This window comes from Aethalodelphis obliquidens, unplaced genomic scaffold (assembly GCF_003676395.1).
Source record: "Aethalodelphis obliquidens isolate GAN/ISIS:26980383/991018 unplaced genomic scaffold, ASM367639v1 scaffold9, whole genome shotgun sequence".
In the NCBI taxonomy this organism is placed as follows: Eukaryota; Metazoa; Chordata; class Mammalia; order Artiodactyla; family Delphinidae; genus Aethalodelphis; species Aethalodelphis obliquidens.
Window position 1 is genome coordinate 36,939,684 of NW_020837953.1, and position 25,410 is coordinate 36,965,093.

General features: G+C 38.0%; 1 protein-coding gene across 6 annotated transcripts in view; it reads left to right on the forward strand.

Moving 5' to 3' along the window:
• Nucleotides 1–25,410, forward strand: part of HP1BP3 (heterochromatin protein 1 binding protein 3) — a 35,402-nt gene that overhangs the window by 6,454 nt on the left and 3,538 nt on the right. For all 6 annotated transcript variants that reach the window (XM_027109895.1, XM_027109893.1, XM_027109894.1 and 3 more), the window contains 8 exons: nt 2,119–2,272; nt 3,598–3,757; nt 6,139–6,282; nt 8,110–8,190; nt 9,436–9,590; nt 18,622–18,712; nt 23,384–23,543; nt 25,197–25,308. In XM_027109895.1, coding sequence (XP_026965696.1) covers nt 2,119–2,272; nt 3,598–3,757; nt 6,139–6,282; nt 8,110–8,190; nt 9,436–9,590; nt 18,622–18,712; nt 23,384–23,543; nt 25,197–25,308 — 1,057 coding nt within the window. The remainder of the gene's footprint in view (nt 1–2,118; nt 2,273–3,597; nt 3,758–6,138; nt 6,283–8,109; nt 8,191–9,435; nt 9,591–18,621; nt 18,713–23,383; nt 23,544–25,196; nt 25,309–25,410) is intronic.

Sequence of the window (25,410 nt, forward strand, 5' to 3'; positions counted from 1 at the left end):
TTCATGGCACCTCTAACCACTTCTGCAAGTGGAACTGCTTTTCTTGTTCTTGTGACCTTTTTCTTTTTCTTTTCTTTTCATTGCCAGGGATGAGCACATGGTGCTGTCCCTGTCGTGGCTGTTAGAACTAAATATTTGCTGACCAGCATATATTACCAATAAAATAATACATGCACCCTTGATGCCTTTATCCTTAGTGCACTAGGGATCTGCTCTTCTCCAGCTGAGCATGGATTTTGTCTCAGAATCCTCAGATGAATACTACAAGCATTTGGGGTACTCTGGCCTAAGGCAGTGAGGAGACATGGGAATCAGCATATTAAAAAAAATAATAGTTGCTGGTGAGTTGAGGGTAGGTTATTTTTTCCAGGACTGAGATAAGCCACTTGATGGCCCATCTTGAGCCGCATTTAACAGCCAGCTGAAGTCACTAAGTCACTAATAACGTGAGTTTTCAGAATACACCAGAGTGTTCAGGTGTAAGGTATTAGAAAAGTCAACCGAGAATTTATAAAGGACCAGTAAGACACTTCACAAGTTGTGTTTGCTTATCTTATCTCTGTCCCATTATAGTATTTTGTACATGAAAATAATTGGACTTCACTCATGTTGTAAATTTTATAAATCCAAAAAGGCATACACAATAGTTCTGTGAGTTGGAAACATTGTCTCATATGTAACAGTGTCTCATTATCTGTTGAGCAATTGAACCTTTATTAAACCGTAAGCTTTAAGAGAAAATAATGTGGAATTTAATTTGTAGCCCTGCTGTTATGGTAAAACTCAGTAAACGGTCTTGGCTTTTCAATTTGTTTAGAATAAAGCAATGTAAAAATAAGTAAACATGACTAACTAAAAGTAAGTTCTTACAGTTAGGTCGACCAGTTAGGTCAGATCGTTGGGGCAAAGGGCTGTAAAAGATACATCGTGATAAAAAAAAAATACATCTTGCAGTTATCTGTATCACCAGATACCATTGTTATACTGAAGTTCTAGCCTTAATATTTGCGTAACAGCTCTAGAAGCAGTAGAAGAGGCCAGAGGAGGATGGGAATCAGTACAAGTGCTAGCCTACAGGTTTCCCCTAAAGCATTTTGTATTATGTTCATAATAACTCTGTGAAGTAAGGGTACTGAGATATGGAGATGTCAAAGAACTTGCCCTAAGATACCAAGCTAGAATGTTAGAAAGTCTGAACTTGAATCCAGATATATCTGACTCTAGAGCCTTGATTTTTGCTGAGCATATATGGGAGGATTTTTCACTTACATGCAAGTCTGGTTGAAGAGCGTGATCCAGGATGATTTACAAATTATAGTTGACTATCCTGAAACTTACGGCTTAGAATTTTAATTTGTAGAATTCCTTTAGCATTGTATGTATGTGGTTTGGCTATCAGAAGGAAGTGGCATTTTTAAAAATTCTCTTATTTATATGAAGGCCCCAAAGAAGTCTTCATTATGCCAGTAATGAGTTCACATAATTTAAATGACTAAACTCTTCAAGCATATCCTTTTTTTTTTTTTTTCCTAGTTTTGGCCACTGATGCCCTTTTCTTTTAAGTCTCTGCTTAACCATTTCCTGGGGTTCTGTGGTCTGTAGTGGCTGCTCAAGGAGACCTACTGAGAAAAGACACAGACCAGCAACTGCAGACCTCAGTATTCCCCCTCTCATATTTCTACACTTGCCAGAATCATTTCACTTGGAAAATAAATATTAATTTTCTATTATTTATTCCCTTACTAATATTAGCCTGTTAAATTATGAAATGGCTAATTTCTTAATTATGAGTCTCATCATTAATGTTATAGAGTAAAACACTCAAGAGTTTTGATTTGGGGTAAAATGAGTTTCCCTTTCTGTGCAATTTGCTGATCCTTCTCTTTTTCTCACCTAATGGTCTGGATCAGCAACCCCTTATATAGGCAATTTGAGTGACATAAATCGGGGAAAAAAGTGTACTCATAAATCATTTGTTCATTTTAGGATACAACTGTTAATTGCAACATTTGGCTTATCTGTTTAAAGAGATAAACTTTTACCCTTTTATTGACTCAGGCTCTAATGTATTTACTTGATGCAATTCTACGCACCTGATTTCTTTTTTTTTTTTTTTAGAACCAGATGTAAGTTCAGAGGAATCTGTCTCCACTGTAGAAGAACAAGAGAATGAAACTCCACCTGCTACATCTAGTGAGACAGAACAGCCAAAGGGGCAACCTGAGAATGAAGAGAAGGAAGAAAACAAGCCTTCTGAGGAAACCAAAAAGGAGTAAGGACTTATGCCTTCTTGCTATTTGTATGTGAAGACTATGTAAAAGGACTGTAGGTCAGATTTTTTTAAAGTGATACAACTTAATTTATGCTAGATACATGCTATTTGGAGTTACTGTTTTTGGAATTATCTTGCAATAGGCTTACGATGTAGTCGTATGGCCTATTAGAATTTGTAGTAGTTATCAGAACAGTGGTTTGACGGATGCACAATTCATTCTTTTCGGCTTTGGCATGTGTTTTTGTGCTTAGAATTCATTGTGGGAGTGTCTCCTATTGTAAACATTGACATAATTTCAATAAGAAATGGAACGTGACTAAAAATCTGACCTGAGAGATTCTTCTTCACTTTATTCCTCCCTCTTTGCAAGAATGAGTTGTTTTTACGTGCTTATGTTAGAAAGCATTAATCTATACCAAGACATTGCTAGAGTGACCTAAAACTCTGTATATATTTGATGAAGTATTCAATTGGAGGGTGACTTTGAGAATCTGAAGGCAAAATTTGCTATTGATAATCTGTACAATGTGATGGTGATTCTTTTTTAATTTAAATTTTTTTTTGCAGGACAGCTGGTAACATTCATTCTATTCTTTTCATAGTTGGTGAAAACAGGAATTACTTTTTAAATAAAAGAATGACTTAGAAATAACTATACTTTCCAGGTATAATCCTCAGGGAATCCTTCATCCCAGTTTCATAGGTATATGTAAGGTCTGTGGAATTTTTAGCAGCTACCCTTTCTTTTAGGTACATGGAGTGTTACTGTTACTTAGAATAAAATGTGTATAACGCTTTATGGTTCACAAAACTTTTTATAAATGTAATCTCATCATTTCTTACAGCACCTTGTGAAGTTTTTGGTATTACATGACTGTTTTACAGCTGAGGAGATTGAGACTCAGGTCACTGGCTAAGATCATATAGCTAGTAAATGTTGGAGCTGAGACTCAAACCCAAGTTTTCTGACTTCAGAGCTTGAGTTCTTCGCACTGTACTGAATCGCATCTGTTGCAGTTGTTACTAGAACTCATTTTAAAATTCTCATTTCTTTTATGTACTGGCCCTTCATACTAGTGCTGATTTATATGACTCCTCTCTCCTGTGTGCAGCTGGGAGAGCACACCTTTTTGGTTCATTTGTAGAACCCAATTTTTTTTAAATGTTTTATTTTGTAAAATGTTGCTTATTTTACGTATCACCTCAGTGTGGAAATGAATTAAAACATTGATTTTTATCCCTCTCTGGTCTTTTCTTCTTTCTGACTTTATACTTCTTTCTGAAGAGTTTATCTTGCATAATAACAATTCTTTGTTTTAAAGTGAGAAAGATCAGTCTAAAGAAAAGGAGAAGAAAGTGAAAAAAACAATACCTTCCTGGGCTACCCTTTCTGCCAGCCAGCTAGCCAGGGCCCAGAAACAAACACCGATGGCTTCCTCCCCACGTCCCAAGATGGATGCAATCCTAACTGAGGCCATTAAGGCAAGTTTTTATTTCAAGCAGTTCATCTTAGATTTATTCTGTTTGTCTCTTGCGTATTTGAAAATGGCATACTCCTGTGCAGGCATCAGAAATCTTGCTCTGCTTCCTAAAAGAGATTTAAATAGAAGAAAGCCATTGCTAAGTTCATGTTTTTATAATATTATCACATTTGCTGAGCACTGTTAATTTTTTTAAAAACTCAGATTTACTATAGCAAGTATTTTTAACTTATCTTTAGATGTTTTTTTTAAAAACTCAGTTTATTTTCAGTATAGTTTTTATTTGAAGGCTGAACATGTTAATTCATTCAACAAACAATTAAGGACTAGCTTCTCTGTAGCAGGCAGTCCTACTAGTGATATAGCATAGAATAAGGCAAACAGAGTCCTTGCCCTTATGAAATTGAATTGTGACTCAGGGTAACTGAATAGCAATGAGGAAATTTTATTTCAAAAAAGTATACTATCTTTAGGTTCATTTTCAAAGCTTATGTCTAATATTAGTAGTTGGTTATCTTTCACACCAGAACTCTTTTAGAAACGTCACTACTTTGCTTCATCACCTAGTCATTCCAGAATACTTGCAAAATCTATCCTCCTTCCATAGCTTTATAACTTTGCTATAATTCATTGACTTTCATTAGCTTGTGTGATCATCAGATACTGTTTTCCTGTTTTAAGGGTATCTTCTAATCTGACCTTGCCTTTTTGTGTGTAAATTTTTCTGGTTCATTTTGCCATGTTTATTTCATATGATCAGATGACAAGAGGAGTTAAAGTAGAAGCCATAGACACTCTGATTTCAGGGACCTTGTTGCTAGGATCTGAGTCAGAATTGGGGAGAGAAGGCTACAGATCAGTTTAACCAACGGTGGTTTACATAGGAAAGAGGAGCTTGGTGGTCATACTTAGAATTTGAGAAGACGCCACTAACAAACTGGAAAAAAGGTTTGCCTTCAGACCTCTCCCTACACTCCTTCAAGACAACTCTCAACTCATAAAGAAAACTTCCTTGGTTTATATAGCTTGATTATAGTGAGATCTCTTTTCTTTGTGTAGCCTTTCTTCAAGGATTTCACTTTGTGACCTCTCAGTCTGGGTTTGGGTTACAGCAGGGTTACAGTGAGGGTGGAGAAGGGACGAAAATTCTAAGATAATAAAACAAAAAATTTAAACAGTATAATTAGGCCTGAAAAATAGTTTGAATATGATTATGCATATTTGTACAAATGAAATACATACATATATGTATATATATATCTCGTGTATTCCATGCAGTGTAAACAAATCATGATTTCAGACCATTTTCTGAATTGAACAGGAATCTTGATACCTATTTTCGTCTTATTCAGTTTGGTGGAGCAGGGATTGTTTTAGCATTAGAATGTGCTTTTCTGCTTGATTTTCTTTACTCTGTGTTTTCTTATAAGATCAGGAGAAAACTTCAGTAGGTTGTAATAGGTCAGAGACATTTACTTGAAGCAGGTGATTCATTTTAACACAATCCATATTAAATTGTGTTGTACAGTCTTTTCTGGTTCATCTGTCTGTGACTTATTTTTCTTTATCGTCAGTGTATAAAATAACATTCAACCAAGTCTTTATGCAACGACAGTGAGTAAATCCTATGGTCATTTTATAGACAATGGCTACACAAAACTGGTGGACTAGCTCATTAGATAATAGATGCTGCTTGTGTGCTTCAAAATGTAAAGCTTTTGAAACAGAATTGCTGCCTTTGTAACGCAATGACCTACTTCAGTTTTCCACGGGCATTAGTCAAATGGAGTATAGATAAATAGGATGGAAAAGGAAGAGGGCACTTTAAATTGCAATCGAATGCTCTCATTGTCCGAAACGCCTGTTAAGGCTTTGCATCTGTAAACCCAGTTTTGTGCCATTTATTCAGATTATCTTTGCTTATGGTATCTGCTGGCATTCACACAAAGCCTGCAGAGGAATACTGGTTCTGGTGTGCTGAAGTTCATTCCATAAAATGGGCCAGATCTGTGAACCTACAAGGGGTAGAAGTGCCCTGTTTTCCTCACTTTAATGCTAAAGATCTGTCTTCTAAATACAGAATAGAATTAGAATGGAAAGAGCTTCTTCATGAACACACAGAATGTTATTCACATGTTGTATCTTCTCTTTGGCTGTTTTGAACAATTTAAAATTGTTGCAGAAATATTGTTAATTCTGTATTTCTCCACAGCCATGATGAACTGAAGTTACCTGCAATACTGTTCACTCTTTCCTGCCATTTTTATCATCCATTATCAAGTTCACTTCCAAAATAATTTATTTTGAAAACATAGGTGTCAGAAAACATGAAAAACAGCTAGTTTAAATTAATATGTATGGTTTGATAAATCTGTTTCCTAGGCATGCTTCCAGAAGAGTGGTGCATCCGTGGTTGCTATTCGAAAATATATCATCCATAAGTACCCTTCTCTGGAGCTGGAGAGAAGGGGCTACCTCCTTAAACAAGCACTGAAAAGAGAATTAAATAGAGGTGTTATCAAACAGGTATTAAATGGTTGTTTGTAATAAGATCATTTCAACATGTATTAGCTGTAAATCCATATTTAGTAACATTTAGGCTTTTTGTGCTTTGTGAATTTGTTAGTTAAAATAAGTTAACATGATGATGAAAAGCTTAAAGATAACTATTCTAGAGAACAGAAGCAGTATGGTAATGTAACTTTTTTCTAGCGGCCTGTACTTTTAATTGAACTTTTGGGGGGCTGCTTGTGCTTGAGATTATGTGGTGCTGCAGATTAGAAGTGGGGTTGAGGAGTCCAGTTACTGCAGCAGCAGAAAAGGTAATTGTTCTTGTCTTAGGGTTGTTAGTTTTAAGGCCTAGCTTCTGTGGCTAGACTGGTTATCATTATAAATTAGATTTGCACATAGGTTCACCTTAACTTATTAGTATCTGAAACTATTAAGGCTTTGGGGAGCATCAGATAAACCTGAATAAACTGAGAATAATACTAAAACCAATATTGATTTCAGGCATAAATCCATGTTACTTTGCATAGTACATCAAAACTTTACTTAGAGCTATGAGGATATTTTGTACAACACAGCGAATATAGCCAGTATTTTATAATAATTTTAAATGGAGTATAATGTATAAAATTTTTGAATCACTATATTGTAACCTGAAACTAATATAATATTGTAAATCAACTATACCTCAACTTAAAAAGAAAATTGTTTAGCTAGAATGAACTTTCTTGTCAATCTTCAGAGGTCCAGAGGGAGGAAGTAACTACCAAGGTCCCATGGTAATAGCAAAGATGGTTCTGAAGATCTAGTTCACTGCATTCCCTGAGTCCTATTGCCTTTTTTCTATATCTTTCTGCATGGTTTGATTAATAACAGAATTCTGTGCCACTCAGGCATTTAAATTCCTCTTAGGAACTTTCAACAAGTACTTAACTCCACAAATATATTATTGAGTGTGTCCTGTGTGCCAGGTGCTTGGGGGTCCATCTGTGAGTAAAACAGTCCTGTGATGGAGCTTACATTCTTCCTTTCTCAAAATGTTGTAAAACTGGTATTTAAATGGCCTTTAAAATAATCATTGCTTAAAATACATTATCTAACCATTATAATTAGTATCATAGTATATGTCAGCACAGTTTATTAGCTGGCTTCATGTTTTTCTTTTTGGAAATATAGTTTGTGACCTATTTTGCCTCATAGGCTGACCCTCAGTTTGATGCGTCAACAAGTTTATAGGCTGAAAGCATTTCCGTTTGATTGCTGTATTCACAGCAGGGTAGGTGAAGCTAAGGTGTGGAGGACTCAGGTTAATGTGAAGTTCTATGACAGCACTTCGTAAACTGTGGAAGTACATTCTAAGACTTCCACATACCGTCATGTGCAATGTCTAAAATTGCTAGATAACCTTTCCTATATGCAGTAATAATCTGTAACGGGCAAACTGTAGGAAGCATTGTGGCCTGAGATTAACTAGGCCTGAACTTTTGCCAAGGAGCTGTCTTCCTTTCAAGATAGAGGTTTTCTCACTTATTTTTTTTCTTGAAAGCTTATAGTAGACTGTTTAACCTGGTATCACCATTTTTGTAGATGAGGAAACAAAAGCTCAGAGGGTTTATGAGGTTGTCCAGTATTGAATAGGTAAATGGTACCATAAATAGGATTTGATCCCAAGTCTTTTGACTCATCCATTCTTTTTTCTCTGAAGAGTTCAGCAGCGCTTTACATTAGTTCTTGCATCACCATGCCCTGTAATTCGCTTAGTCTAGTATAAAGTTATCAATATGAGTACCAGAATAATTTAAAATAAAAATACCTGTTATTGCAACTAAAGTTAATTTACTTTAGGTAAAAGGAAAAGGTGCTTCCGGGAGTTTTATTGTGGTCCAGAAATCAAGAAAAACACCTCAGAAGTCCAGAAACAGAAAGGTAAGAAGTCTGTACCAGTTTGATTGAGCACTGTAATACTATTACTACTGCTAACAATACAGTGTTTACTGAGTATTCACTGTGTGCACTGTGCAGGATGCAGCCTTTCTCTGAAGGCCTGGAGAGGTTATAATTCATTTGCTCATTATGATTCAGCCAGAGAGTAGACGGGACAGTGTGCGACTCCAGGCACCCCAGCCCCGGAGCCCGTGGGCCTAACTGCCCTCTGTTGAACTATGGGCAGCTGTATGAGTTATACTGCTTTTTTGTGAAATACCTTTTAAACTAGAAGAGGCATACAAGTATATGTTTACCCAATATTAGACCCTAAAACTATATCTTAAGCCAGTTTTTCTTTTTTGTAGACACTAACACTCCCCCTCCTCCAGACACATAATTTCATTTATGGAAAGTATACGATAATAAAGTGAAATACATAATATTTCCTCTGTGTCAGTAATTGAAATCATGACTGTTCCTCTACATCTCCAGTGTTACAGCACTGGAGATTTTTGTACTTTCCTTATAACGTTTTCAAACTTTGAAAATGAATTTTTTTGTACAGTGCTGTCTGATGCTGCATGATCCTTTTTATTCTTCGTTATTGAAGAATGAATTAAGATTTTTAATACCTTTTAATTTTTATATATATTTTTAACTCTCCCAGTTCAATTTTTTTTTTTTTTTAAATCTCTGGCCGTGTTGGGTCTTCATTGCTGCGCATGGGCTTTCCTAGTTGCGGCGAGCGGGGGCTCCTCTTCATTGCGATGCATGGGCTTCTCATTGTGGTGGCTTCTCTTTGTTGCAGAGCACAGGCTCTAGGTGTGCTGGCTTCAGTAGTTGTGGCACGCGGGCTCAGTAGTTGTGGCACGCGGGCTCAGTAGTTGTGGCTCGTGGGCTCTAGAGCGCAGGCTCAGTAGTTGTGGTGCACGGGCTTAGTTGCTCCGCAACATGGGGGATCTTCCCGGATCGGGATTGAACCCGTGTCCCCTGCATTGGCAGGCTGATTCTTAACCACTGCGCCACCAGGGGAGTCCCTGAAACTTTTATCTCAAAGAAATTGCCACTCAAGTGACATTACACCACTGTGATATGAATTATTTGAATGTGCTAAAAAGGAATAGTTTTCTTTTGCTTATTTGATTTGGCAGTCAGCTTGGGAAAGCCCTTGAGTTGAATATAGAAGCATTAGAAAAGAAAACTCTATATCCTGTAATGATGATAATTTTTGATATTACATTTCAGAACAGGAGCTCTGCAGTGGATCCAGAACCACAAGTAAAATTGGAGGATATCCTCCCACTGGCCTTTACTCGCCTTTGTGAACCTAAAGAAGCTTCCTACAGTCTCATCAGGAAATACGTGTCTCAGTATTACCCTAAACTTAGAGTGGACATCAGGTATGAGCCAGAGGCCTGGACTTTAAAACACAGATGTCTGTATTACTTCCTTAGCCCCTTTTTCATGAGAAAGGAGAAAGATTAAATATTCAGTAAGGATTACTTCCAGTTGAGCTAGGAATAAAACCTTTTTTTGTGGGTTTTATTTTTTGTCCCATTATATTTTCCTTTTCATATCTCCATATGTAGTTTCTTTTTGAAACTCAAACCGCATGTTGACTTTCACAAGACTCTGATAGAGTAACTTTTCATGATGTCAGCTACTAGAATATTCAGAATTAAACGATGTCCTCTCAGCTGCTGATTATTTTTTTAATTTTTTTATTGTGATAAAATACACATAAATGTAAAATTTACTTTCTTAACCATTTGTAGTGGTAACAGTGTTTAGTTGTATGAAATACTTCCATAGTGTGCTACCATCGCCACCACCCATCTCCAGAACTCTTTTCATCTTATAAAACTGTAACTCTGTACCCATTAAACAAGAACTCCCTGTTCCCCCTTATCCCCCAGTCCCTAGCAGCCACCATTCTACTTGGTCTCTACAATGTTTGACTGCTCTAGGTGCATACCTCATATAAGTAGAATCATACCGTATATTTTGTGACTGGCTTATTTCACTTAGCATAATGTCCTTAAGGTTCATCCACGTTGTTGTGCGTGTTAGAGAATTTCCGTTCTTTTTAAGGCTGAATAATATTCTGTTGTATGTATATACTACGTTTGTCTGTCCTTTTGTTTGTCCTTTCATCTGTCATTGGACACTTGGGTTGCTTTCATATTTTAGCTATTGTGAAATAATGCTGCTGTGAACATTTGTGTACTAATATCTCTTTGAGACCTTGTTTTCAAATACCCAGAAGTAGAATTTCTGGATGATATGATAATTCTATTTTTAACTATGTAAAGAACCACCACACCGTTTTCCACAGTGACTGTACCATCTTACATGCCCACCATCAGTGCACAGGGGTTCTGATTTCTCCATATCTTCACCAACACTTATTTCTGGTGTTTTTTTGTTTGTTTTTTGATAGTAGCCGTCCTAATAGGGGATGAGGTGGTTGGTAGCTCATTTTTTATTTAGATGTATAACTGAGAACATAGGAGACTTCAGGCTTCTGTAGCACTTCTGCATAGAAATAGCATAATATTTTCATCATTTAATGTAAAATTCTGAGAGAATTTTGATAGTAATTCATTTGTAAAATAATTACCACTTAAAAGCATCTAGACTGATTGTCACATGTGCTTGTGGATTCATGCAGACACATTGTTCAGATTTGTAATTCACAGTTTGTGTTTTGAATGTGTTTGTGTAACATCTTTGTTATATTGACTTCTGGGAAATTGTGTTTAATCCAGAGTCCTTTCTACAGACAGTTTCTGTATTGGATGCACATTGTCCTGATATAGTTTAGTACTGGTATTTACTTTGGATCACTGAGGCATACAGTTAGAATTGCAGGGGTTTCAGCCCAGAAGCCACATTCTCAGAAGAGCACTTAGTGGTCTTCAGAGTGGCCAGTTAGTGAAAGTGCCAAAGAAAGGGGAATCATGGAAGCAGAAAATTTGAAATTAATATCCGGATTTTTTCATGCTTCTTATACCCTGATTATGAGCCACAGATATAACTTTGGGTCCAGTACACATTGTTTGGTGCATTTAAAGATGGAAATACATTTCACTCTTACCTCTTTTTACTCTGTTTTTGGTGACTAGAGACTGTATCCTCCCCCAGCTTTTTTCTTTCCTTACGGTTCTACTTTACTTACATGAGACGTGCTGGTGATTGCAGTGTAACTTTGCTCCATGTCTTTGGGAACATGTCCCGTTGTCATTTTATGTTGAAACGAAATTTGCCCGACAATTGGTGGGTTGTCAGCCCATAGATGATGATGAACTTGAAGACCTTTTCTTATTACCTTATTAAATAGTAACTTCTTTCTTTGAAGCTCTTTTTTCCTTTACTTTGATTTTCTCTACCACTGACTGTAGTGGAATCCTGCCATACATATATTTAACGTGAAAGTTTAGCCGTACTTAACGCTTGACCGAACAAAAGAACAAGAAAAGTACAGTTTTAAAGTATGAGTTGTCTATCTATACTTGCTGCCTATAATTTTTCTCCTCCTACTTTGTCTTAAACCCACTTTTGTCACACATTACCCCCACCATTTTACCTGAAATACTTCTTCCTGTCAGTGTCACTGAGGGCCTCCACATTGCAAATTACAGTAGTCAGTTCATAGTCCTTGACTTACTTGCTGGTCTTTCTACAGCATTTGACACAGTTGATGGCTCCCACCTGCTTGAAACACTTTCTTCACTTGCCTTTCAGAACACCACACACACCTTTCTGATCTACCTCCAGCTTCACTACCCACCCATTCTTTCTCAGCCTCCTAAGGATTCCTGATTTCCCATCTCCTGCCTCCTTAACGTACAAGTGCCCCATGGTTAGACCTTAGGCCTCTTGTATTTTCTGTCCACATTCACTTTGAATGAATGGTACTTCTTTGCATTCTCAAAGCTTTAAATAACACCTACACAATACTAATATACAGGTATATAAATCTGGCCCATACCTCCCTCCTAACCCCACATTTATATATACAGACACCTATGTGACATCACCGCTTGTGTGGCTAATTTCACATGTCCAAAACTAAACTCTTGATCCCCACCCCACCCTCGCCCGTCCCTCCTGCACCATCTCTCCCGCCCCACCAGAAAGGCCCTGCACTTCCCATACCTCCCTCATCTCAGTTAGTGGCAATAACATCTTTTCAGTTGCTGAAGCCAAAAACCTTGGGTTTGTCTTGGTCTCTTTATCTCACACCTAAATGTAATCTATAAAAAATTACTTTGTCTTTAAAATATATTCGTAAACCGACCTCTTTTCATTACCTTCGCTATTTTCACTCTTTTCGAAGCCACCATCATCTCTCACATGCATTAGAGCAATAATCTCCTGCTTCTCCCATGCTCCCTCCCTTTCAGTCTGTTCTTAACATAGCAGTGAGAGTGAGACTTTTCAAATGTAAGTTAGGGGCTTCCCTGGTGGCGCAGTGGTTGAGAGTCTGCCTACCGATGCAGGGGACACGGGTTCGTGCCCCGGTCCGGGAAGATCCCACATGCCGTGGAGCGAGTGGGCCCGTGAGCCATGGCCGCTGAGCCTGCGCGTCCGGAGCCTGTGCTCCGCAACGGGAGAGGCCACAACAGTGAGAGGCCCGCATACCCCCCCCCACACACACACAAAGAATAATAATAATAATAAAATGTACGTTAGACCATACCACCTTGCTGCTCAGACCTCCCAGTGGCTTTCCAACCACCTCACAGTTAAAAAGTTTAAAGCTAGAGTCTTTAAAATGGCCTACAAGACACTATGCTTCCATTGCATCTCCAACCTAATCTCCTACTACTCTTCTCTCCCTTACTGGCCTCAGGGACTTCACACTTGCTGTTCCCTTTGCCTGGGTGGTTTTCCCCCATAACCCACCTTACTCACTCTTTCATTTCCTTTAAGTTTTTACTCTCGTATCATCACCACACGCCTGCCTTGATTACCATACCATTTTTTAACATTTTATTTTGGAAATTTTCAGACATACACATAAATGTAGAGAGAACATAACCATCATACTAACCTAATTCCTAACTAAACTAATAATTCCTTAACATTATCCAGTACCCAGGCCATGTTCAGATGTCCTCAGTTGTCTCCAAAATGACTTTTTACAGTTGGTTTTTTCAAGTCAATATCCAAACATGGTCCACTCATTGCATTTGATTGATAGGACCATTTAACTTACATTTGCAACCTTTCCCTCCTCTCCCAGCGTGCAGAATTCTATTTCTCTGCCTTATTTTTCTCCATAGCACTCATCATACTCTAACATAATGTGTATTTTATTTGCCTTTTTTAAAATTACCTGTTTATCCCATTAAAATGGCAGTTGTGTTTTTTTGTTTTTTTGCGGTACGCGGGCCTCTCACTGTTGTGGCCTCTCCCGTTGCGGAGCATAGGCTCCGGTCACGCAGGCTCAGCAGCCATGGCTCACGGGCCCAGCTGCTCCGCGGCATGTAGGATCTTCCTGGACCAGGGCACGAACCCGTGTCCCCTGCATCGTCAGGCGGACTCTCAACCACTGCACCACCAGGGAAGCCCAAAATGGCAGATTTTTATATCGTTCACTTCTGTTTTTCCCAAGCCTAGCACACAGTACATGCTCAGTAAATATTAGTTGAATGAGTGAACTAATATGGGCACTTCACCTGGCCATTTCACTCAAGGAACTTTTGCCCTGGAGCATATGAGATGAGACATGAATTTCTCCTACCGTACACTGGAGGCTGTAGAGCATTGTGGTAAAGAGCACAGACCTTGGAACCCGACCCTTATGTTTAAATCCTGAGTCTGTCATTTCTGGCTTTATATCTCTGAATGAGTTATCTCTTTGTGTCTTGGTTTCCTCATTGATAAACAGTGTATAAGTCATAGAGTTGTTAGGAACCTTAGTATGTGTTAAGCACTTAGAACAGTGCCTGAGACTTCCCTGGTGGTCCAGTAGTGAAGACTGCGCTCCCAGTGCAGGGCGCCGGAACTCGATCCCTGGTCTGGGAACTAGATCCCGAATGCTGCTGCAGCTAAGAGTCCACATGCCACAACTTAAAAAAAAAAAGATCCTGCATGCCACAACAAAAATCCCATGTGCTGGGCTTCCCTGGTGGCGCAGTGGTTAAGAATCCGCCTGCCAATGCAGGGGACACGGGTTCGAGCCCTGGTCTGGGAAGATCCCACATGCCGGGGAGCAACTAAGCCTGTAAGCCACAACTACTGAGCCTGCGTGTCTGGAGCCTGTGCTCCACAACGGGAGAGGCCGTGACAGTGAGAGACCCGCGCACCACGATGAAGAGTGGCCCCCACTCGCCCCAACTGGAGAAAGTCCTCGCACAGAAACGAAGACCCAGCATAGCCAAAAATAAATACATAAATTTATAAAAAAAAAAAAAAAAATCCCATGTGCCACAACTAAGACCCGGCACGGCCAAATAAATAAATAACAGTGCCTGGCGCGTAATAATAACTCATCTAATGTTAGTATTATTAGTGAGTCTCAATTCCAACGTGGTTCTCATGGTATGAGCATCACACCATACTAAATATGATTCTAATGTTTAAAGACAGTGTTTTTATATAACATGCAAGTCACCTCCTTTATTAACAATGTTTTTTGCAACCCTAGAGAAAAATGGGGTATGATGGCTTTACGTAGGCTTTGGGTTGGCCTCTAAGAAGGTGCTCTCAAAGGTAATGCTGTCATATGACAGTAGAAATCAAATTTTAATGTCTGATCCTTGTGTATGGTGTAACTTCATCATATTCTCTTGATTTTTCTCTTTCTGTGCATACCAAAATATGAGCATAGCCCAAGATGCAATTTTACCCCCATACTTTTCTCTAAACATAGTAATTTCTCTGGAGATCCCTTAATTTCTTAACAGTTTAAACTCTAAGTAATTTCAAGAGTCTTTTGATCTTAATTCTGTCCATGCGTTTCTAACAGATTGATGTAACTCTTAGATTCCTGCCACTCCCTCCCTTACCTTCCATTCGCTTTGTGCATTGCTTTCGTTTTTCTCTCTCTCTGTGCAGACTTTCTCCACAGTTGAAAAACATAGCCACCAACAATCACTCACTATTCCCTGCTTTCTAATTAAACTGGCCTATTCATCTTATTTTTAAAAAGAAAAACTTGTTACAATAAATAGAAAAATTTGTTATAAATGTGTTATAATAAACAAATTGTATAAAATAAATTTGTATAGGGCTTTTAAAAACATTTTATTTTGCATTGTTTTCTGTAATTCTCAAAATAGACTTAAAAATAGGTATTCCTCAATTTTGCTGATAAAAATCTTACCCTGGGTTACTTGGCTATTCACTGGTGAAAGCAGAACTTTATTTCATTTTTCCATTATAACCTCTTGCTTTTTCCACTGTCCAGGGCTGTCTTATATTGGAAAGTGCAGGCCTACCTAGCATAGTAAGTAAAAATGCAAAATCTGGAATCAGACTGCTCAAGTTTATAACCTGGTTCTTCCACGGCCTGGCTATGTGACCTGGCAGAAATGACTTAATTTTTCTGTCACTTAACTTTTCCCATTCAGTAAAGTATGGGCAATAGTAGTACCTGTTTCTTGGGGTTGTTGTATTCTCTTGCTTATTCCATACGTGTAAAACATTTACAGCAGCACCTAGTTAGCACCGTCATAGGTACAGAATGGTGTGATACAGACTAGAAGTTTTCAGAAAAAGGAATTGTGCTTGGGAGTTAGCAGTGAGTTAAAAAGATGGGGATTGATTGGGCCCCATCCAATCAAGGTGAGGATCCAGTCGGGTCCCATCCCATTGAGATGGGTCTAGAGAATGTATAGAATTTAGATGTGATGATAGAGTGGAGAAGGCATCTTAAAGGAGCTTCATGAAAAAGTTTCAGAGGCAGGAGTTGGCATTCTTTTTGCAGAACAGAAAGAAGCCTGCCTGGATCTAGACTAACAAGGGCTGGCACCAGGCCATGGAAAGCTTTAAAGCTGGGTGGAAGCATTAAGACCTGACACCTGATCAACTGAGTCACACATTAAAGGAGGCCTTTATAGGCTTATTGACCTAATAGTGGTGTGCACTATGAAAACAGCAGCACGGTGCCCAGAAGGGAGACTATGGTGGCTTGTACTAAGGTTATAACAGTGATGAGAGAGAAAGGGCCAACCTGAGAAGCTTTGAAGCACTTGGTAAGTGTGGTTTTACCTGAAGGTAGGAGTGAGTGATAGAACTGTGAGATTTCTAAAGGCCCAGGATAAGGTGTATGCTAAGGTAATGACTGGTATTGCCGAGAAAACAAAAATGTTAAGGGAACCGATTTAACTGATAACTCATTCCGGAAGCATTTGAACCTTCGTTAAGAAGACTCTTCTCAGGGAATTCCCTGGCGGTCCAGTGGTTAAGACTCCAAGCTTTCACTGCCAAGGGCCTGGGTTCGATCCCTGGTCGAGGAACTAGGATCCCGCAAGCATGGCGGCATGGCCAAAAAAAAAAAAAAAAAAGAAGATTCTTCTCAGATTAGTTGTTTAATTTGATACAAGAGACTAGGGTTTCAGTGTTTAACTTAAGCTGTATGATCCTCCATTGGAATCTAACTTACAGAGCAACTAATAGTAAAATTGTTTGACAGTTAAATCATTCCTTCAATTGTGTTCCCAAAGCTCTATGCACGTACTTCAACCCTGAACCTTATTATTCTCTACCATAATTATGTATTCATCATCTCTTAAATTCCTTGAGTTTAGTGACTAGATCTAAGTGTTTATTCCTACATAACCATAATAAATACTCAGTAAATACTTGTGGGGTGAATGACTTTGAGTGTGTTTTGGGTTATGGCGTAAATCATATTTGTCCTGAGTGGAATAGCACTGGCTTAGAAATACTTGGATTTGGCGGAGAGGGAGTTTCTTCGTTTGGAGTGTCAGGATGGTTTCTGCTCTTTAGCATCCTGTTAGAACAGGGGATCCCCTCCACCCTTCTACCCCGAACATGTGGATAATGTAATTAATAACTCTAGTGTCAGCTCAGGCTGTAATGTTTAGTGGTTGGAGAAAAGATTCAAAAGATTCAAAATTTCTTCTCCAAACACCTCAAGTGGTAATAGTTTGGCCCTCATCGGGCTGCCAAGTTGTTAATCTTTTCAACTTAACTTATCAAGTAATCAGTTTCAAAGAAGTCTCATGATTTTCTGCTCCTTGGGTGCTATTCTAGTAATTCCGGGGAGGTGTGGCAAAACACATCTCTTAACTTTTGGGTTACGATTAACCCTTTCTTCAGATGTCCTGTTGTTGGCCTGGGTGTATAGCTTTCCATTTTGTCTTGTTCCATACCACAGACCCCTTTAAGCCCTAAGTCAACTTGATTGATTTCTCCCTGCACCTGACATTCTTCACCCACCGTTCAGACCATTGCTCCTTGACAGAGCAGCTCTTGCCTCAACACTTTGTTCTTACGTGTTTCTGTTTTGTTTTTGTTTTAATATTTTATTTTATTTTTTTGGCTGTGTCGGGCCCTGGTTGCAGCACACGGGCTTCTCTCTGGTAGTGATGTGCAGGTTTTCTCTCGCTAGCGTGGCGCGCAGGCTCCAGAGCCTGTGGACTCTGAAGTTTGCGGCACGTGGGCTCTCTCATTGAGGCGCACAAGCTCAGTAGTTGTGGCACCTGGGCTTAGTTGTGGCATGTGGGATCTTAGTTCCTGGACCAGGGATCAAACCTGCATCCCCTGCATTGGAAGGCGAATTCTTTACCGCTGGACCACCAGGGAATTCCTGTTCTTATGTTTTTAATGATACTCAGTTTCTTCTTGCCTGCCATTTGGTTTTTTTTTTTTTTTTTTTTTTTTTGCCATTTGGTTTTGATGACCTAGTTTTTTGTTTTTGTCTTTGCTTTTTTTAATACAACCCTCTTAAGGCAGAGATACTATGTTAAAAACAACCTATTTTCTTTCTCATGGAATGTGTTTTATTAGGCTGACCTTAGATACCGGTTTGTAAGAAACAACTCCATTTTTTGTTAATGTGTATATACTTTTAAAAAAATCAGGAATTTTGCAGCAGAGAATATCAGAATTAGATGGGACTTTAAAGATATCCATTCTTTGCTTGATTACAAAGTTTGGTTGCTATTGTAGTCTGATGGTAAAAAAGAGGCTTTTGGGGTGCCCTGGCAAGTTGGAAATTGGTTCTGTATGGTTCATGGTTCTGTATGTACAGGTAATGACTTAGCTTCTTTGCTTGAAGAAAAAAGAAATACCACTTATTAAGGCTGCCAACAATTTATTACTTCACTGTTTTAACAAAGTACTACACATATAATAGGAATCAGAACTTTAGTTCTTTAGAATAACCCTGGTTCTGTTTTCTTCAAATATTACCTTCATTAATATATTTATTGTTATTTTATGTTTTCTCTGCAGGCCTCAGCTGTTGAAGAATGCTCTGCAGAGAGCAGTAGAGAGAGGCCAGTTAGAACAAATAACTGGCAAAGGTGCTTCTGGGACATTCCAGGTTAGAGGCTAAAAAGGCTTGGTTGTAGAGAAGTAGTTCTCAAAAGTTGTGGTTTCAGGACCTCCTTATACTCCAAAAATGTATTGAGGGCCCCGAGAGGTTTTGTTTATGTGGGTTATGCATATCAATATTTACCATATTAGAAATTACAACTGAGGAAAATTTTAAATATTAATTCATTAAAACAATAATAAACCCATTGCATGTAACATAAATAACACTTTTTATGAAAACTGTATTTCCCATGGGACTTCCCTGGAGGTCCAGTGGTTAAGCCTCTGTGCTCCCAATGCAGGGGATACAGGTTTGATCCCTGGTCAGGGAACTAAGATTCTGCATATGCCACATGGCACGACCAAAAAAAAACCTGTATTTCCCAAAATAAAAAAAATTTTAATGAGAAGAGGGTTACTATCTATTATATTTTTACAAAAGTCTTTACTTTCTAGCTTAATAGAAGACAGCTGGTATCTGTTTTAATATATTCTGGGTTACATCTATGAAGAAAATCCAGCTCACACAGGAGTACAGTTAGATAAATGTGGAGTATTTTAAGATAATTTTCAGGTAGAGGTTGATACTATTCTTTGATAGTATATACCAAAACTCAACAAATGATAGTATTTTGTAATAGCTTTATTGAAGTATGATTTATACACCATAAGATACAATCATTTTATGTTACAATGTATAATTCAGTGATTCTTAGTAAATTTACAGTGTTGTATAACCATCACCAACCGTCCAATTTTAGAGCATTTCCATCACCCAAAAAAGATCTCTTGGGCCCGTTTGCATCACTCCCTGTTCCCATCCCCATCCAACCTGTTGATCTATTTTTTCTCTGTATAGATTTGCCTTTTTGCATATTTCATGTAGGTAAAATCATACATTATGTGGTCTTTTGTGTCTGACGTCTTTCACTTAGCATAATGTTTTTTTAGGTTTATCCATGTTGCAGCATGAACCAGTACTTTCATTCCTTTTATTGCCAAATAGTATTCCACTGTATGGATCTGACACACTTCATTTATCCATTCACAAGTTGGGTTATTTCCACTTTTTAGCTATTATGGTTAATGTTGCCTATGAACGGTTATGTCCAATTCTTTGTGCGGATATACATTTTTATTTCCCTCGGGTATATAAGTAGGAGTGTGGACTGCCTGGACTATATGGTAAATTTGTTTTAAGAAACTGCCCAAGTGGCTGCATCGTTTTGCATTCCCACCAACAATGTATGTATAAGGGTTCCAGTTTCTCCTTATCTTTGCCAACACGTTTATTGTCTTTTTTAAATTATAGCCATACTAGTGAATACAAAGTGGTGTCTCATGGTTTTGTTTGGCATTCCCCTAAGACTGCTGATGTTGACCATTTTTTCATGTGCTTAATGGACATTTATTTATCTTCTTCGGTAAATGTCTATTCAGATCCTTGGTCTATTTTTAAAATTGAGCTATTTGTTTTATTATTGAGTTATGAGTTATATAACTAGATACAAGTTCCTTATCAGATATACGATTTGCAAATATTTTCTCCTAAACCCATGCTTTCACTTTCTTAATGGTGCCTTTTGAAGCACAAGTGTTTAATTTTGATGAAGTCCAGTTTATCATTTTTTTTAATTGCTTGTATTATTGGTGACATATCTAATAAATTATTGCCTAGCTTAAGATCAGGAAGATTTACTCCTGTATTTCTTTTAAGAGTTTTATGGCTTTAGCTCTTACATTTAGGTCTGTGATTCGTTTTGAGTTGTTTTGTTTGTGGTGTGAGGTAGGGGTTATAAATTCATGTTTTTGCATGTGGACATCCAATTGTCCCAAAACCATTTATTGAAAAGACTGTCCCTTTCTCACTGAATTGCCTTCGTACCTTTATCAAAACTTAATTGACCATGAGTGTAAGGGTTTATTTCTGGATTCAGTTCTGTTCCATTGATCTGTATGTGAATCCTCATGCCACGATCACACTGGCTTGATGACTGTAGCTTTGTAGTAAGTTTTGAAGTTGGGAAATATAAGTCCCCGACTTTTTCTTTTTCAAAAGTATTTTGACTATTCTGGATCTTGTGCATTTCCGTGTGAATTTTAGGATTCACTTGTCAATTTTCACAAAAACTCCAGCTAGGATTTTGGTAGAGATTGCATTGAGCCTGTAGATCCATTTGGGAAGAATCACTGTCTTTACAATGTTGAGTTTTCCTATCCATGGACATTCACTGTCTCTTCATTTATTTAGATCTTTAACTTCTCTCAGCAGTGTTTTGTAGTTTTCAGTGTACAGTTCTTATATTTCTTTTGTTAAATTTATTCCTAAATATTTTACTCTTTTTCCATGCTATTGTGAATGGAATTTTCATTTTCAGATTGCTCATTGCTAGCCTATAGAAATACAGTTGGTTTGTCTTTTGATCTTGTATCCTGCGACTTGCTGAATTCATTTACTAGTTCTAGAGTGTTTTTTTCTATAAATTTTTTTTTAACTTTTATTTTATTTTTGACTGCTTTGTGGCTTCATTGCTGCATGCGGACTTTCTCTAGTTATGGTGAGTGGGGGCTACTCCTCTTTGTGGTGCACAGGCTTCTCATTGGGGTGGCTTCTCTTGTTGTGGAGCACGGGCTTCAGTAGTTGTGGTGCACGGGCTTAGTTGCTCCGTGGCATGTGGGATCCTCCTGGACCAGGGCTCGAACCCGTGTCCCCTGCATTAGCAGGCAGATTCTTAACCACTGTGCCACCAGGGAAGCCCAGTTCTAGAGTTTTTTTTGTAGGTTCCTTGGGATTTTGGGGTGGATTCCCTAGAATTTTCTACATACAGGATAATGTCATCTGCAAATAGACCATTTTACTTCTTCCTTTCCAATCTGGATGTCTTTTTTTTTTTTTTTTTTTTCCCTCCATGCCTGATTGCACTGGATAGAACCTCCAGTGCAGTGATGAGAGTAGATGTCTTCGTCTTTTTACCCATCTTAAAGGGAAAACATTCATTCTTTCACCGTTAAAACTGTGGGTTTTTCATAGATGCCTATTATCAGATTGAGAAAGTTCTCTTCCGTTACTGGTTTGTTGGAAGTTTATTATGAATGGCTGTTGGATTTGTCAAATGCCTTTTCTAAAACTCTTGAGATGATCATATGGCTTTTGTCCTTTATTCTGTTAATATGCTATTACATTCATTAATTTTGTGGTATTAAAGTATGTTAAAGGTGCCATGTGGAACCTGAAACCTTATCAATGAACTTGTTGTACTCTGTTACCTTAAAATCCTTTGGTCTGTCTTGAACTTTGAGTGTATCTTTTAACCATAATTTTATAACTTGGTCATTTGAAGAATAGTAGTTCATTGAATTATGCAGTTTTTAAAATATTGGCACATTTCATCCAACAGTAACAAAAATGTTCATTAATATCACCCACTGATCTCATCAGAACAACGTTGAAGTATTGGGAAATTATTGTGCTCATGATGGTAGATACAAGTTTTCCACAATTTAAATTCTCTCTTGAAAAGTTGAACTTATCATTGGCAACAAATACTCTTAGTTGTTTTCCTTGATATGACGGGCTCACTTAATTCATTTTCAAGAAAATGACTACCAGATACCCAAGTCTGATTAACCATAGTTTATCTGTTAATTGTTCCTTCAAATAAAAAGGATATTCCATGAAAAATTCAGCTCACAACTCAGTCACTAGGTGCTTTTCCTTGAGACTACCACCATCCCTCCAGATGCAGCTGACATGCTTTATAAATTCTTCTCACTTTGCCCCATCAAAGTATCAAAAAAACATGCATTGGAGTTGAGATTTAATAAAATCATTTTTATATCAAGGACATTCCTAAGTGAAACTGGGTTTTTTTTGGTTTTTTTTTTCTTTTAACCATAAGCGTATAGCAGTAAAGAATGCAGTAAATACTGGTACATTTCTGTGCCTCCACAGGTAGCAGCGGTTTTACCCATCATTGTTTTTCCACCATTAGTGCAAATGTCATCACAGTGAAAAAGGCAAATCATATCTTAGTATTATTATGAAAATAGTTTTAACCTTGCAGGTCCTCTGAAGGGATCTCAGGAACCCCAGGGGGTTTGTGGACCTTTCTTTTGAGACTCACTATTGTAGACCATACCTCAGTTTGTCCTTTAACCTTTTTGCTTATTGGTGCTAACCTTTGTTCCCCAGACTTTTGTCCTTGAAGTATGTTATATAATTTTCTTTTGTATGATACCCTAAATATTTATCAAACTTTTCCGTTGCCATTTTCCTTACAGGATTAAAAAGGCTATTTATTATTTTTATAAATACTCCATTTTTCAGATTCAGAAAAAAGGAAGTATTCTCAAAAGTGTTAATTTATTGAGGTCATAACAAGTTAACCTCCTTATTGGAGTAGAGCTGTCACTCTCTTTGGGTTAGGTTGGCTTTTGCTATTTTCAGTTGGATGGAGGGGTGGATAGAAGGAGAAAATATCCCTAGGAGGGTTGGGACTCCTCAGTTAGGTTGAATACCTGAAGAGTGGGAAGAGAAAGTCCCTAACCTGACAATTTATTGTAAAACATATCTGTGCTAATGCAGGAACTCCGACCCACCTGGTGCAGAGGAGTCTTGTCTTGACCTGCTTTGGGAGAGTGTTGTCTTGATGCTTTTCTCTTCCTCCTTGGAAAACAGCTGAAGAAATCAGGGGAGAAACCCCTGCTTGGTGGAAGCCTGATGGAATATGCCATCTTGTCTGCAATTGCTGCCATGAATGAGCCGAAGACCTGCTCCACCACTGCTCTGAAGAAGTATGTCCTGGAGAACCACCCAGGGACCAATTCTAACTATCAAAGTAAGACTCAGGGGTGAGCACATTTAACGGGGAACCAGGGGATTGTCTTGTGAAAGGATCCCTAGAGATCATGCTGTTAATGAAAAAGCACTAAATACTGACTGAAAACCAAGAGGGAACAACTTTACAAACTTTATTATTTACCAAAAAAGAATCAAGACTTATCCTTGATTTAGTGTCTGCTGAGGATCAGAATTTGATTTTACTTTGCTATATTTTTCTGATATTTATTTTTATTATAATAGAGACAAATTTCTAGGTTCGAAACACCTCTCAAGTATAGTATCTTTTCACCTACTTCTGAATGTTTACCAGAACATCTAATATCACCCTGAAACCAAGCCATTGTTTTAAAATACTTACCACTTAGGTTATTTCTTATTGACTTAAGCCCTAAACAGAAAATACTTTTTTTCAGTAAAGTATATTTACCCTGTCAGGTGGTGATTTGAGATTAGAAACCTTGCCGTAGCAGCATTATCACATACAGATTAGTGAGAGTGTATATTTTCTCAAGTGAACTGTGAGAGTAGGCACAATGATGTAGGGTGAGGAATATGAAAATTAAGTAACAGAAAATACAAACTAGAATATATTGTTTTAGATGAAAAGCTAATTTTGAAGTCTTTTTTTTTAATAAATTTATTTATTTCTGGCTGCATTGGGTCTTTGTTGCTGCACGCAGGCTTTCTCTAGTTGCAGCGAGCAGCGGCTGCTCTTGGTTGCGGTGCATGGGCTTCTCATTGCGGTGACTTCTCTCGTTGCGGGGCATGGGCTCTAAGCGTGCGGGCTTCAGTAGTTGTGGCTCGCGGGCTCTAGAGCACAGGCTTAGTAGTTGTGGTGGTGTGGTGCACGGGCTTAGTTGCTCCACGGCATGTGGGATCTTCCTGGACCAGGACTCAAACCTGTGTCCTCTGCATTGGCAGGTGGATTCTTAACCACTGCGGCACCAGGGAAGCCCTTGTATGGCTGTTTTTTCTCTTTCTTTACTTAAGATATATACTGTGTTTAATTGTGCATATTGTCCCTGTAGATTATTCTGTGGTTTTCTCTTTTGACCAAGTGTTAGAAGATGAATTTGGTTATTAACCTTTTCAGTGTCACTAATAATTGTGGCAGCTATTTATTTGGACACTGAATCACAGTAAAGTGTATTTTTATGTGTTTTTATATGAAAGATGAGAACTGGTGAGGCCTTTGGGAGCCATGATAGTGTTTTGTTACTGTTTGCTGATTCTTGAGAAATTGGTTTTCTCTTTATAGATATCCTTCTAAATGCTTATCAGTACTTACAGGCACTCAGTAGATGTTCGAATGAATAGAAATGAGAGATTGAGTTTTAAGTTGGCTATTAACCATTTATGTATGACTGTAGGGCAAGTCATTAGCCACCCTTGGCTACTATTCCACTTTCTCTGCAATGAGGAATTTGACACAATGGTCTGTAAAGTCTCTTCCCATCATAATTTAACTCTTTCCAAATTTATGGACACTTAATAATAATTTAGTGAATTAGTTAAAAATCCCTATGACCACAAGGGATTCACTTAGCACATGTCAGGACAATAAATTGATGTATAACTGATTGTGGTTGAGGGAATTATCAAATCTGAATAAATAAGTACTTTCTTCATTTCTGAATTTATTGTTCAGTGCATTTGCTGAAGAAAACCCTACAGAGATGCGAAAAGAATGGGTGGATGGAACAGATATCTGGTAAAGGATTCAGTGGCACCTTCCAGCTCTGTTTTCCCTATTACCCCAGGTAAGCACCTAGCCCATAATGTGAAGTATTGGTCATTGCAAATTTAAAATCTGACTCCGGATTACAGGTTTGGCTTAACTTATTTTGCCCTTATTGTTGTTA